This window comes from Eschrichtius robustus, chromosome 2, assembly GCF_028021215.1.
Source record: "Eschrichtius robustus isolate mEscRob2 chromosome 2, mEscRob2.pri, whole genome shotgun sequence".
NCBI classification, from domain to species: Eukaryota; Metazoa; Chordata; class Mammalia; order Artiodactyla; family Eschrichtiidae; genus Eschrichtius; species Eschrichtius robustus.
The window spans coordinates 176133331-176146601 of record NC_090825.1 but is presented as its reverse complement, the minus strand read 5'-3'; the positions used below and the strand labels follow the sequence as shown (position 1 = coordinate 176146601).

At 56.7% G+C, this 13271-nt stretch overlaps 1 protein-coding gene across 3 annotated transcripts in view; it reads left to right on the top strand.

Moving 5' to 3' along the window:
• Positions 1-13271, top strand: part of CHAF1A (chromatin assembly factor 1 subunit A) — a 26739-nt gene extending 13468 nt beyond the window's left edge. For all 3 annotated transcript variants that reach the window (XM_068537237.1, XM_068537235.1, XM_068537236.1), the window contains 10 exons: positions 167-227; positions 709-777; positions 3243-3469; positions 3991-4159; positions 4319-4399; positions 4877-4969; positions 5708-5960; positions 6610-7100; positions 12255-12351; positions 12925-13271. In XM_068537237.1, coding sequence (XP_068393338.1) covers positions 167-227; positions 709-777; positions 3243-3469; positions 3991-4159; positions 4319-4399; positions 4877-4969; positions 5708-5960; positions 6610-7100; positions 12255-12351; positions 12925-13025 — 1642 coding nt within the window. In that variant the 3' untranslated portion in view covers positions 13026-13271. The remainder of the gene's footprint in view (positions 1-166; positions 228-708; positions 778-3242; positions 3470-3990; positions 4160-4318; positions 4400-4876; positions 4970-5707; positions 5961-6609; positions 7101-12254; positions 12352-12924) is intronic.

Below are 13271 nucleotides of genomic sequence, written 5' to 3'. Positions count from 1 at the left end.
CCCCCTCCCCCTCCCCTCCCCCTCCCCTCCCCCGCCCCTCCCCTCCCCCGCCCCCGCCCCTCCCCTCCCCCCGCCCCCTCCCCATGCCGTCCGTCTCCCGGAGACGATTGCCGGGCATGGGCCGGGCCTGTGCTGGTTGGTGAAGCTGAGTTTTGATGTCTCTTAGGGCTAAGCTGGAGGAGAAGCGGAAAAAGGAAGAGGAGAAGCGGTTGAGAGAAGAGGAAAAGGTAGCATGTTCTCCCAGAACTTGCATCTTCCTGTGTGTTTGAGAAGCGGGGTCTTTTGCCTGATTACTGCTAAATTTCGGATGTCGTCCCAGAGGTAGTGGGAAGCGGGGCGGGGGGCCCAGGGACTGACACGTGCCTGCTGGCTTGACATCCCGGTCCTTCTGCAGCTCTGACCTTTTGAGACTGCCTGGTACCCACTTGTGGGTTTTGAGAGCTAACATCAAAATAATGCTTTCAATCTAAAAATGCTTGGGGTTCAGTTCTAGGGGCTTTTGCATGTTTTAAAACAGTTTCTCGGGACTTCCCTGGCGGTCCAGTGGTTAAGACTCCGTGCTTCCAATGCAGAGGATGCAGGTTTGATCCCTGGTGGGGGAACTAGGATCCCATATACTGTGCGGCATGGCCAAAAAATAAAATAAATTAAAAAATAAAAAAGTTTCTCTTCATTTCTTCCTCATCCTCCTCTTCTCTTATATTGCAGCGCATTAAAGCCGAGAAGGCGGAAATCACAAGGTTCTTTCAGAAACCAAAGACTCCACAGGCCCCCAAGGTGAGCAGCTGGCTTCCTTTGGCTTTACTTTTGGCCTTTGTCAGGCTGTTCCTTTTGAAAAACAAAAAGATGTCTTCTGACCCACTGGCTCTGCTTTCATCAAGAGGGGCCTCCGCTTGCCCAGGGAGCTTTGATCTCTGGTAGGGTCTGGAGGTTCGATATCTTGTCATTCACTATGTGCTCAAAAAGGCAAAAAGTGGCACGTTTGCTAAAACTGCCAAGCATTTAGAGGTTGCTTCGTCAACAGTTTTGTGCTGGGAGCCGTGTGGGAAGGTGTAAGGGAGGAAGACCTGGTCCTCACCCTCGGAGATTTTCTGCTCAACGTAGGAGACAAGGTTGAGCATAAAGCATGTGGGATTCAGCACAGGATTCTGCTTCCCCATCTGCCATCCGGTCACCTTCTAGACCATCCTTTGCCTGTGGAGACCCCAGACCTCCATCCCCCCCCTCCCTCCATCCCCCCCCTCCCTCCATGCTCCAGAGGTGTGACCCACCTCCTCTGATGCAAGGGTGTCCTTCTAGATCATTCTCTGGGCACGTGCATCCCTTCGTATATTTGTGTATTTATGTAGGTAACAAATCATGAATTTATTATGTTACCGCTTTGTTCGCTTAGCCCTATCTTGGATTCTTGCCATGTTGGCCCCTCTTCATTCTTTTTCGTTGCTGCATAAAGTGTCGTGATGTGGGTGGCATCATGGTTGATATCCCCCTCCCCTGTTGATCCCCCCAAACGGTGCATGGATGTCACCAGCACACCTCTCGGGACGCGGACTTGCCACTATGTCCGGAGGACACAACGTTGACAGAGTTGTATTTGTCATTGTCCAAGTGCCCTCCCAGCAGGAAATGCTGATGGACAGTCTCCCGTCCCCACAGTGCGTGAAAATACGTCCTCTCCGCCTACTTACTGCCAGCACTGGATGTGGCGAATTTTCTTATAACTGCCGACCTGACGGGTGAAAAATACGTATCTTTGTTTCACTTTGTTTTTCCTTGATTCTCAGTGCAGTTGAACATCTTTTCATCTTTGCTTGCCATTTTATTTCTTTTTCTGTGACTTGCCAGTTCCCGTTTCTTGCCCATGTTTCTGTAGGATAGGCTTTATTCCATATCTCTGGCTCTTTATATAGTCTGGGTTTTCATTCTTGGTGGGGTACACTACACATACTTCCTTCAGTCCATTCCTTCCCCCTTGACTTGTTGATGGTATCTCGTACAGAAATTTTTCGTTTTAATGTGAACATTTTTATTCTTTTATTGTAATTGGCTTTTGCTTCAAAAGCCTTATGTATCCTGTGGTTATAGACATGTTCTAATTTTTTCCAGGTTTTTTTTTTTTTTTAGCTTACGTTTTGTTTTTTTATGTTTAGTTCCTTAGCTTAGCTGGAATTCTTTGTGCCCGTGGATTCGGGCGTGGCCGTAATGTTTCCCTGTACGGATACCCGATGTTCCCAGCAGCTGTTAGTGAGGAGAACAGTCTACTGGTTCTTGGCCTCGGCTGTGTGTTGGACTCACCAGGGAGCTTTAAAAATCACTGGAGCCTGGATCCCATCCCAGAGAATCTGATGGGCCTGGCTTGGGCATCAGGATTTTCAACAGTTCCTGGGTGACCCTGTCATGCGACCCACAATGAGGGTGCTGGCCTCAGCTGTTGTTTTCTTGCTGGGGTGAAAGGCTGGCCTTCTTATACCCAACCTCAGAGATGTACACGCTCCTCCTAACCCCCCATGTTGTCCTCACTTGCTGCCACCCTCGGGATCCGCTGACGCAGACGTTCACGATGCTGAAGGAGCTCCAAGAAGGGAACTCAAACCTACCAAGGTTGGGAATTTCTGGAGGTCCAGTGGTTAAGACTCTGTGCTCCCAATGCAGGGGACACAGGTTCCATCCCTGGTCAGGGAACTAAGATCCCACATGCTGCCCGACACCGCCAAAAAAAAAAAACCTACGAGGGCTTACCAAGGAGGATTCTTAGGACACAGACACCCGTGTTTCAGGTTTACGTCAGGCTTCAGCTCTGTTTCGAGTCATCTTGTAACAGTGTGGCGGGTCACTCTCCTAGGTCTCTGTTTGCTCATCAAGGTCTAATTATCTTTAAAAAAAAAAATCCAGTGAGACCCGTCCTTTTCAGGAGTACTGATCAGCGAGCTCTGACAATGTACAGGGCCCTGCAGCCACCTCCGTCATCAAGATGTAGAGCATTTCCGTCCCCCCAGACGGCTCCCTCCTTCCACCACAGCCCTGGCAGCTGCCGACACGTTCTCTGGCCCTGTAGTTTCACCTTTTCCAGAAACCCACGCAAATGCCATCAAGGAGCATGTGGCCTGTGTACGCGTCTCCTCTGACCTCCCAACCTGAACGACTCGAGAGCACCGGGCCTCGCGTCCAGCGGCTCCTCCTCACCACTGCTGTGTGCGGGTCTGTCACAGTAGGGGTGCCATCACGCCCCTTCTCCATTTCAGACCCTGGCCGGTTCCTGTGGGAAGTTTGCCCCTTTTGAAATCAAAGAGCACATGGTCCTCGCCCCTCGCTGTCGGACCGCCTTCGACCAAGACCTCTGTGACCAGTTAGACGAGCTCCTCCGGCAGCAGAGCGGCGAATTCTCCTTCCTGAAAGATCTGAAAAGCCGGCGGCCCCTCAGGTCCGGACCCACCGTGGTTTGTAACCAGAACACAGACCTTTTTAACAGGTTAGTGCTGGCGGAGACTGCCGTTTGCCCGTTGGTGATGTCAGAGAGCCCTGGGTGGCCCGGGCAGACCCCTGCGTTCTGGTCGCTCCTGAGTCCTGTGGCCTTGGCTGGTCCTCTCCCTCCCGGGCCTCAGGCCCCAGACTCGGCTGCTTCACCAGACCTCTCTCTTCCGGCTTCCCCTGAGCCTCCGGAGTCTCCCGGGTGCGGCAGCTTCGCAGAAAGCCCTGCTTTGGAGGGTGGGCTGTGTGTGCCGGCCTCCCGGCAGGGCAGGGACATTCCCCCACTGTTGCCAGCTTACCCGTCACATGCCGCCTTGGTATGCGCTGTGGGGCAGCTGCTGAACAGTCGGGCTTCTCCCTCTCCTCGCGCCAGGCCCCTGGAGTAAACGCTAGCCTGCCTCGGGGCAGGTGGTGCCGCCGCTTCGGGGCCGCCCGTCACGGCCCGCTGCCCTGGGGGGAGGGCCGCTGGTGGTGGGCGGGCGCGCCACAGAAGGGCCTCTGAGCGGGGGTCTCTCCCCTCAGCGACGTGGTGATCGTGGAGAGCAGCAAAGTGGACGACGTCCCCGAAAGGAGGAGGTTTGGCAGGATGAAGCTGCTGCAGTTTTCCGAGAACCACCGGCCAGCCTACTGGGGGACGTGGAACAGGAAGACGACGGTCATCCATCCGAGGGACCCCTGGGCCCAGGACCGGGTGAGCGTGCGGGCAGCTGCTCCCGACCCTCTGCGCTTCCTTCCCAGTGTGCCCTTCTCACTGGGCTCCGGGAGCTCCCTGAGCGTTCTAGCCTGCATGCTCTGCCTTTCCCTTCCGCCCTTGAAGACGACAGTGACCACTGCGTGTTTGCCCCCTCAGGACCTCCTGGACTACGAGGTGGACAGCGACGACGAGTGGGAGGAGGAGGAGCCGGGGGAGTCCCTCTCCCACAGCGAAGGGGTGAGCGCGGCCGGGGGAGTCCCTCTCCCACAGCGAAGGGGTGAGCGCGGCCGGGGGTGCTGCCGGCTTCCGGCCCGAGAGCCGCCGTGGCCCAGGCCGGGCTCCCTCACACTCAGCGTCCGGGTTTACGGCCGTGCTGGGAAAACCTCAATGGGTGGCAGTAACCTGCCTGGCGGTGGACGGGGCGGCGTCCGCCCGCTTCTGGATGGGCCCGCCTGCTCGCTGCCTCACCGAGGGGCCCACCGCTCCCGCTGCTTTACGTCTGGGCCTTGCTCGTCTGTGTCCTGCCTGACCCCCACCCCCGCTGGAGCACGATGGGGCTGGGTCATGGGAGTGTGGCTGACCCTCAGGTGTGCATAGGAGTGAGAATGGAAGCAGTAGGAGGCTTTTTCTTTCTTAGACGTTCACAGGTTAAGATTTTACGTGAAGCATGTGTTGTTTCCACACATCATAAACGTACTTTTTTCTCTTCTTGAGGACGACGATGATGAGGTGGGAGAGGATGAGGATGAGGACGATGGTTTCTTCGTGCCCCATGGGTACCTGTCTGAGGATGAAGGAGTAACTGAGGTGAGGGGTGAACGGGGAGGGGACAGGTCCGGAGCTTGGTGGCCGCCGACCTGGGGGTGGTGACATAGGTCTCAGCCCACCCCCACGGCCGATTCCGCGTGGACCTCGCTCCCCACAGCCTCAGAGGTTCAGCGCTCCCGCACCCCCAGCTTTCTCAGTTCTGCCAGATGGTGGGACTGTTGAGGGAGCCATTTCTAGGGCTCCGAAGGCCTGCCGGGTCGTGGTGTGTGGGTAGTGGGGAAGCTGACAGGGCTGATGCCACTGCGGGAGTGACTTGTCTCAGAGCCAGACTTGCGGGGCCTGTGTTCTTCGTACGTTTCCAGCCAACGAGGCAGACAGGTCTCGTTGGGCCCGCAGTGTATCTGCCTTAGACAGTGGCACCAGTCTGGGGTGGGAGAGGGCTGGGCATGGTGATTTCAGCTTCAGGATCACATGTTAACCAGAAAACCCACAGTGGCATTAAGAGGCTTACTGGCGAGGTAATAAAAATACCTGTGACTACCCAGGGATGGCCAGAGGGGGCAGATGCACCTGAGGCACCAAATGGGGGAAAGTGCCAGTTATCGTTCAATCCGAAAATGCCCTCTGCCCATTTCATCACCCGTCGGGGGTTGGAAGCTGGGTGGGCGCCGTTCCTCGCCGGCCCGCCCCTGCACGTGCTCTCACTGCCCCAGAGGCTGGGATCACGGGTGCCGGGGAGGGGGACCCTGAGCGAGCGTCTGCTCTCTAACCTGCAAGGAGTGTGCCGACCCGGAGAACCACAGGGTTCGCCAGAAACTGAAGGCCAAGGAGTGGGACGAGTTTCTGGCCAAGGGGAAGAGGTTCCGCATCCTCCAGCCCGTGAAGATCGGCTGTGTCTGGGCGGCCGACAGGGACAGCGGAGCTGACCTGAAGGTGCTGCAGCAGTTCACGGCCTGCCTGCTGGAGACCGTGCCCCCCGAGGAGGAGCAGACGCCCAAGGCCTCCAAGAGAGAGAAGAGGGACCAGCAGAGTGAGTGCCAGGGACGGGTGGGGACGGAGGGCTCAGGCTCCCACCTCCTCCAGGCCCGGGGCAGGCAGGAGACTTCCTAGGCACGTGGCATGGTAATTCAGAAGTTCTTCCAAAAAATAGCCAAAGCCAGCGCTTGTTGAGCACATGTGTCCTTTCTGTGACACTCACGAGAGCAGTACGGGGCAGCCACTTCAGTCGGCCTGTTTGCCCAACCAGCACACACATCCCTAGCTCTTCAAAGCCTGGGAGGGCCCGCCACTCAGAAGGAGAACGTGAGGACTGTTACTAAGGAAACAGGCGCATGAAGTGAGACATGACAGTTTATCGCAACGAGTCCTGCCTCCTGAGGCTTGGGCCTCAGAATCTCTTCTGGAGCAAGTTCATGTGTCTTAAGTCCACCCATAAAAAGCCACCCGCACTAAACCTATCGTGGTTGGTCATTTCGTGATGTCAGTAAGCATTTTGCTGCTCACCTTAAACTTACACGGTGCTGTGTGTTGATTATATCTCAATAAAACCAGAAGGGAAAAAAAGTCCACCCGAAGCTGACCGTGTTTCTCGGCCTCGGTGACAGATTGGGGAACCCGGGTGCCACGTTTATTCCATCCCGCCCCGAGTCTCATCCACCGTGTCCCTCTCTCCCTGCCAGTCTTGGCCCAGCTGCTCCCGCTGCTGCACGGGAACGTGAATGGCAGCAAAGTGATCATCCGGGAGTTCCAGGAGTGCTGCCGCCGAGGACTGCTCAGCAAGGACGCCGGCAGCCCTGAGCTCAGCGCCGCCAGCCCCCCGAGCCCTGGCCCTTCCCGCCCACAGACCCCCACCGCTGGCGAGGACACCGCCGTCCCCTCCAAGGCCAGGCTCAAGCGGATTATTTCGGAGAACTCGGTGTATGAGAAGAGACCTGACTACAGGATGTGCTGGTACGTCCACCCACAGGTGCTAAAGAGCTTTGCCCAGGAGCACCTGCCCGTGCCCTGCCAGTGGAGTTACGTCACCACAGTGCCCTCGGCCACCAGGGAGGACAGTGGCAGCGTCCCTGCCCCAGGGCCCAGCCAGGGAACGCCTGTCTCGCTCAAGAGGAAGTCGGCGGGCAGCATGTGCATCACCCAGTTCATGAAGAAGCGCCGGCATGACGGGCAGGTGAGACCCCGCAGCGGCTTTGTTGTCTTTAACAACCTTTCTTTTTAGAGCAGTTTTCGATTTACAGCAAAATTGAGGTGACAAAACTGACCAAAATTGAGGGGAAGGTACAGAGATTTCCCGTGTGCCCCCTGCCCCCGCCACGCACAGCCTCCCCCAGTATCAGCGTCCCCAGCCAGAGCTGTGCGGCAGTTGCAACTGATGAACCTACATGGACACGTCACTGTCACCCAGACTTCGTGGTTTACTAGTGTTCACTCTTGGTGCTGTGCGTCCTGTGGCTTTGGACAGATGTACGAGGACTTGTATCCAGCATTACAGTGTCATACAGAATAGCGTCACTACCCTAAAAACCCCCATGATCCGCCTATTCATCCCTCCCTCCCTCCAACCCCTGGCAGCCACTGATCCGTTTACTGTTTCCATGGCCTTCTTTCACTTAGTCGTGTGCCTTTAAACTTCTTCCCTGTGTTTTCATGGCTTGAGAGCTCATTTCTTTTTAGTGCTGAATAACGTTCCACGTCATGGCTTTTATTTAGTTTTTGCACTCATTTAACACAGTTACTAAGCACTTGCTCTGCACTAGGTACCCTGCTAGGCCTTGTAGACAGTGGTGAGCAAAACACCATCTAATGGGAGACACAGACGGGGGTCGGTGGAGCGGACAGCCAGCCACGTGATTGCAGCCTGACAGCGCGTGGCCCCGTGGGGACACATGTCGCGAGGGGTTTGCCCTCGCCTGGTGGTGGGCAGGCTTCCTGAGAGACGCTGGTCCCCAGAGTGAAGTCTCCAGTGCTGCCTGGACACCCAGAGGCTGGGACCCGAGCCTCAGCCTGGGTCCACGTTTGATTGTTCTTTCTCTTACTGGAATGTGGGCGTGAATGAGTCTCATCTTGTAGCTACTCTTATTGGAAACCTTGTGGTGTGAGTACTGGGTCCTCACTTTTTTCTTTTCAAAAGATAGATTTTATTCCTTTTATTTTATTTACTTTTGGCTGCGTTGGGTCTTCGTTGCTGCACGCGGGCTTTCTCTAGTTGCGGCGAGCAGGGGCTACTCTTTGTTGCGGTGCGCAGGCTTCTCAGTGCGGTGGCTCCTCTTGTTGTGGAGCAGGGGCTCTAGGCACGCAGCCTCAGTAGTTGTGGCTTGCGGGCTCTAGAGCGCAGGCTCAGTAGTTGTGGCTCACGGACTTAGTTGCTCCGTGGCATGTGGAATCTTCCTGGACCAGGGCTGAAACCTGTGTCCCCTGCATTGGCAGGCGGATTCCTAACCACTGCGCCACCGGGGAAGCCTCTGATTTTTTAAAAATCTTATTTATTTTTGGCTGTGTTTTGGGTCTTTGTTGCTGCACATGGGCTTTCTCTAGTCGCGGTGAGCGGGGGCTGCTCTTTGTTGCGGCATGAGGGCTTCTCATTGCGGTGGCTTCTCTTGTTGCAGAGCACAGGCATGCAGGCTCAGTAGTTGTGGCTCACAGGCTCTAGAGCGCAGGCTCAGTAGTTGTGGTTCGCGGGCTCTAGCGCGCAGGCTCAGTAGTTGTGGTGCACGGGCTTAGTTGCTCCACGGCATGTGGGATCTTCCCGGACCAAGGCTCGAACCCGTGTCCCCTGCATTGGCAGGCGGATTCTTAAGCACTGCGCCACCAGGGAAGCCCACCGGGTCCTCACTTGAGGCAGGCGTCTCACAGACCTAGAGACGTGGGGAGACTTGATTTTACGAGGAGGAGCTGGGTCTTCCGCTCACATCCCGGGCTCTCCTCGGGGGCGCTGCCACTCCAGGAGCTGCTGCTGAAGGCTGGGTGGTGACGGAGACAGGGGGGAGCCGGCATGCGCCCCACCCCCACCCCTGCCCCCCGCCCCCTGCTCCTCTGCTGTTAGTGTGTGGCCATCGGGGTGAGGAGGCCGGGGGGGTCCGGGTGGGGGGAACGGCTCTTGGAGTGACGTTTAGCCTTCTCCCTGAGGCCAGCAGACTGGTGAGGTCTCGGGTGCAACGTAAACCTGCTTCCTAAACTGTCACAGCAAGAGGGACCGTCAGAACCATCCGGTGTGGTCATGCCAGCTGTTCCTGCCACTCCCCAGCCCCTGTCCCTGTGAGGCCTGTGGACACGGCTTGGTACTGGGGGAGCCCACCTGGTGAGGAGTTGGGGGCCCCAGCCCCACAAACACTTCCCTCCCTGGGCCTCGACCCAAAACAATCCGTTATGTGTTCAAGCTGTGTTCAAGCCGCAGAGCCTTTTCACGGTCGATGTCATTAGCCAGACAATCTTAGCAGGACCGCGAGTGTGGCTGCTCTGGTTGAAACTGGCCAGAGAGCCCGTTTGAAAGGGGCTGGGTCTGGAAGACCTCCTTAGTGTCCTTATCCAAGCAGTGTTCGTGGGCTCCTACCCCCATCAGCCCTCCCTTAGATTCTCGCGAGACACAGCTGTCTTCCTGAGCCCCTCTCTGCTCTTCCTCTCCTGGTGTGGCCATCCCCATGCGTGTTCATTGCCTGTGTTTCTCTACGTGGAAAACGACTGTTTAGCCCTTATTACTTTCCTCACGCCAGGCACTTGACGTGGATTCTTACGTTTCATTGGTGCTTCGTTGTTTACTGAGCTACCAGGAATGAGAAAATGCTCCCACATAAACTGGGTGCCCCTCCCCAGGTGAGAGGGGTTGATTCATGAGAGTCAGTGACGCCTTTCATCCCACAAGACACACGTGAACAGCAGGCAGTGCGGCTTCTCCCCGTTCACAGGCCTTGAAGAGGCTCCGCGGTGTGGCGGGGACTCACGGAAGGCTACACAGCCGGTGGCTCTGGGTGTGCTGGCCCCAGCGGTTCTGATTCAGTGGGTGTGGGGTAGGTGCTAAGGTCTGCAGTTTAAAAGCCCCTTCTCAGGGAATCCCGTGGGAAGGCCCCAGGACCACAGCGTGGCCCAGCACAATGGGTGCATCTCGGGAAGGGAAGCTCAGAGCACCGGCGCTTCAGGGTGGTGGGGAGTCATCCCCGCTGCTCCTCTGAGTGCTCGAGGTGTGACACCCTGCTTGTGACAACACTTGGTCCCCTGGAACTGGGCAGGCCTCAGGTATAAAGCCCCCTGCGTCACCTTAAACTCATGGGAGTTTGTCTCCAGCAACAGGAAGTCCGGAGCTTGTGAACATTGTCGTCCGGGGCCAGGCACCTCCTGTCGCACTCCCTCCTGCTTTAGTTTGTGGCCTTGTCTTCATGGTGGCAGAATGGCTGCTGCACCTCCAGCCAGCAAGACGAGGATGGCCAAGCCCACCCTGGGGAGGATTCCTGTTTGGCTGGAGGGGAGGCTGACTTCCACCTTATCTTTCTGGCTGGAATGCTCTGGCATAGCCACCCCAGCTGCAAGAGAGGCTGGTTCAATGAGACCTTGACTGACAAAATGCGGGTTGATTTGGAAGGGCGGGTGGGAGGATAGCTCTGGGTTTGCGTCGAGCAGGGCCTGTGCTGCACGGCGCCAGCATAAAGTGGGAGCCACGGGTGGTAGTTTCTGAGGTCAGGATTGGAGGAGGCCTGGGAGCACGCGGAATGCTTCCCCTTGCGTTTTCGTAAAGCCACTAACTGATCCTTCCACACGTAAACGCATATGAATAGTTTAGCTTGGGTTGGGCTTTTTCAATTTGTGGGAATTCGAAAATCTTTTCATTTAGAGTTCAAAGTAGCCATGCTACCTTACAGGTTTACAAGGTACCATGATCTAGTGAATCGAACAGGCTGAGGTCAGGTGCCAGTTCTGCCACCAAGTGTGTGTGTGGCCCCACGGCAGCTCAACCCTTCAGCCTTGGTCTTATTTTTACATGGGCAGGGGCTGCATTTGCCCTTTCCAGTCTCCATGCTTTGTGGTTCAGTGTCTTCCTACTCCGGAGGCTCACTTTCCGGCGCTGCACCCTCCCCTGCAGTAGTGACAGCAGCGTGGCGAGCTGTCCCGTGGCCCTCAGCTCAGCAGGACTTGGGGCGCCGTCCGGAACCCTCACTTCAGAGGCTTGAAACCTGTCGCGTGCCTGTGGGGCTGTGGGCGGTGGTTCCTCCGAGATTTCCTCATTCATCTGCTCTTGGCTTCCTGTCTGGAGGGCCCAGGGGCTGGGGAGAGGTCTAAAGAGACACATCTGTCCCATCCCTCACCCGACCCAAACCAGTACCTCCAGGGCAGCGCGGGGGAGAGTAGCACTGTCTGTTCGTCTTGGCCAGTCAGCTCTCTTGAAACAGGTAGCTGGAAAATGCCCACAGCGTCCCCAGTGGTGCCCCTGCCTGCCTGGGGCCATTCCTGCCTCGGTGGCTCCCAGCCCGAGGAGCCCAGCGTGGAGCTTCTACACTAGCACTGAGGGGGCTGCGAGCTTGAGCCCTGTCTGCCGGCCAGGCTGGGGAACCGTGGGCAAGGCGGACAGCCCTGGTGTGCTGTCGTCCCTTTTCCAGGCAAACGGAGACTTCTGTAGCAGAGGAACTCCAGGAGTGTTTTGAGAAATAGCCTCCCCGCGGAAGTAACCCCAACTCCACCGCCTCTGCTGGCTCTTTGTTCATGTACAGAGTGCGAGCCGCGTGTGGATGGGTGATGTATAAAATCGGTCCTGTTACTTTCCACAGTCTGTCTCTCTGTCCCCTCTGGTGGAAGCCAATGAAAACAGCCTGGGAATCGCACTGGAAATCCTACCCTCCGTAGAGCCTTCCCACCCCTCCCAACCCCTGTCCACAGGGTGCAGATGGTGTCCTCATGTGCAGAACTGGTCGGAGCCTCAGTCAGAGGGAGAGAGTTAACCAAGCGTCAGGCGGAGGGGATGAAGCTGTTGGGCAGAGAAGAAAACACTGACCAACTAACTTCTCAGCCACTTAATGCAAATAATAATTCAGAGAAAGTGTGTGCTTTATCCATCTCTCTTTCAAACCAAACCGGAAACCCAGAGTTCTCATTCAAAAACAATAAACAAATTATTTTTGTAATCAGGTAAATAACAATGGGGGTAGTTTTCAGAAATCTGAACATAATTAGTTCATTTGAGAGAACTCCCCCAAAGTTTCCTTGGATCATAACCCATCAGACAGACTCCTCAAGATGGGTGGAGGAGGTCAGGAGTAGGGAAGCGGGTGGCGGGAGGGGCCACACCGTCCCTGTCTGCTGCTGCTGCCGCTGCTGACGGCCGTGCGCCTTGTCTGTTCAGGTCGGAGCTGGGGACCTGGACGGCTTCCAGGCGGACACAGAGGAGGAGGAGGAGGAGGAAGGCGACTGTGTGATCATGGACATCTCGGATGTTGGGGGTGAGAAGGGTCCCAAACCCTCCTCCTTTCCTTCAGGCTGGCAGGAAAGGGAAGAACGGTTACGGTCACTCTCCCGCTCGCCTCCTGTGACTAACGGGGACTGAGTGAGGAGGCCCTGGAAGGCGCTGGGCGGGCCGGTCTGATGGTGGTGCGGGCAGTAGGCTCCAGCCCAGGCCCTGGGCTGCCTGCCCTGGGCTGAAAGCTGCATTTAGGAAACCAGAGATCTGAAGGTTGGTGGTGATGAGCTGTGTCAGGGAGGGAGGGTCTGGGGTGGGGCGCCCGGCACTGGTGAGGGGCAGCCTCTGAACCGAGCTTCCCAGGGGCAGTGAGCCCCAGGCCGGCCATCCTCAGCAGCATGAGCTCCAGCAAGCCACTGGGCCTTGCCGCCCACTTTCCTCATCTTTGCCACGGGTTTCCCCTGCCCTGGAGGGTCAAGGGTAAAGCCGCTGGAAAGTGCCATGGAAGCACACGGGCTAGAGGTGGACGCGGCCGAAGCTCTAGTGAGGATCGGGCAGCCTGCCCGGCCCCACAGTGGACACGGCGGCTGAAGCCCCTCCCTCTCTTGCTTTGCAGACATCCAGGCCCCGTGTGGAACCACTCCTGGAGCTGGGGGGTCTGTGGGAGTGGACACCAGTGAGAGCCTCGTGGCCTCCAGCTCGCTCGGCCCCTCCTGAGCGCCCCGACTGGCCTGTGTATGTACGTAGAATGGTTAGGGTATTTTCAATGCCTCTCAGATACTTGAAAGTCCCGATTCCTGTGTAAAGAGCACTTTGTCCTGCTTCGCAGACCTCCCTGGAAGTTTGGAAAGTTTTATAGAGGATGCTTGATTAGTTCTTTTTGATATTTGTAAAAATTTCCCCCCCAAAGCTGCATATTATTCTGTCCCTTAATAAAGCATTATTGTGATGTGATGACCTGCA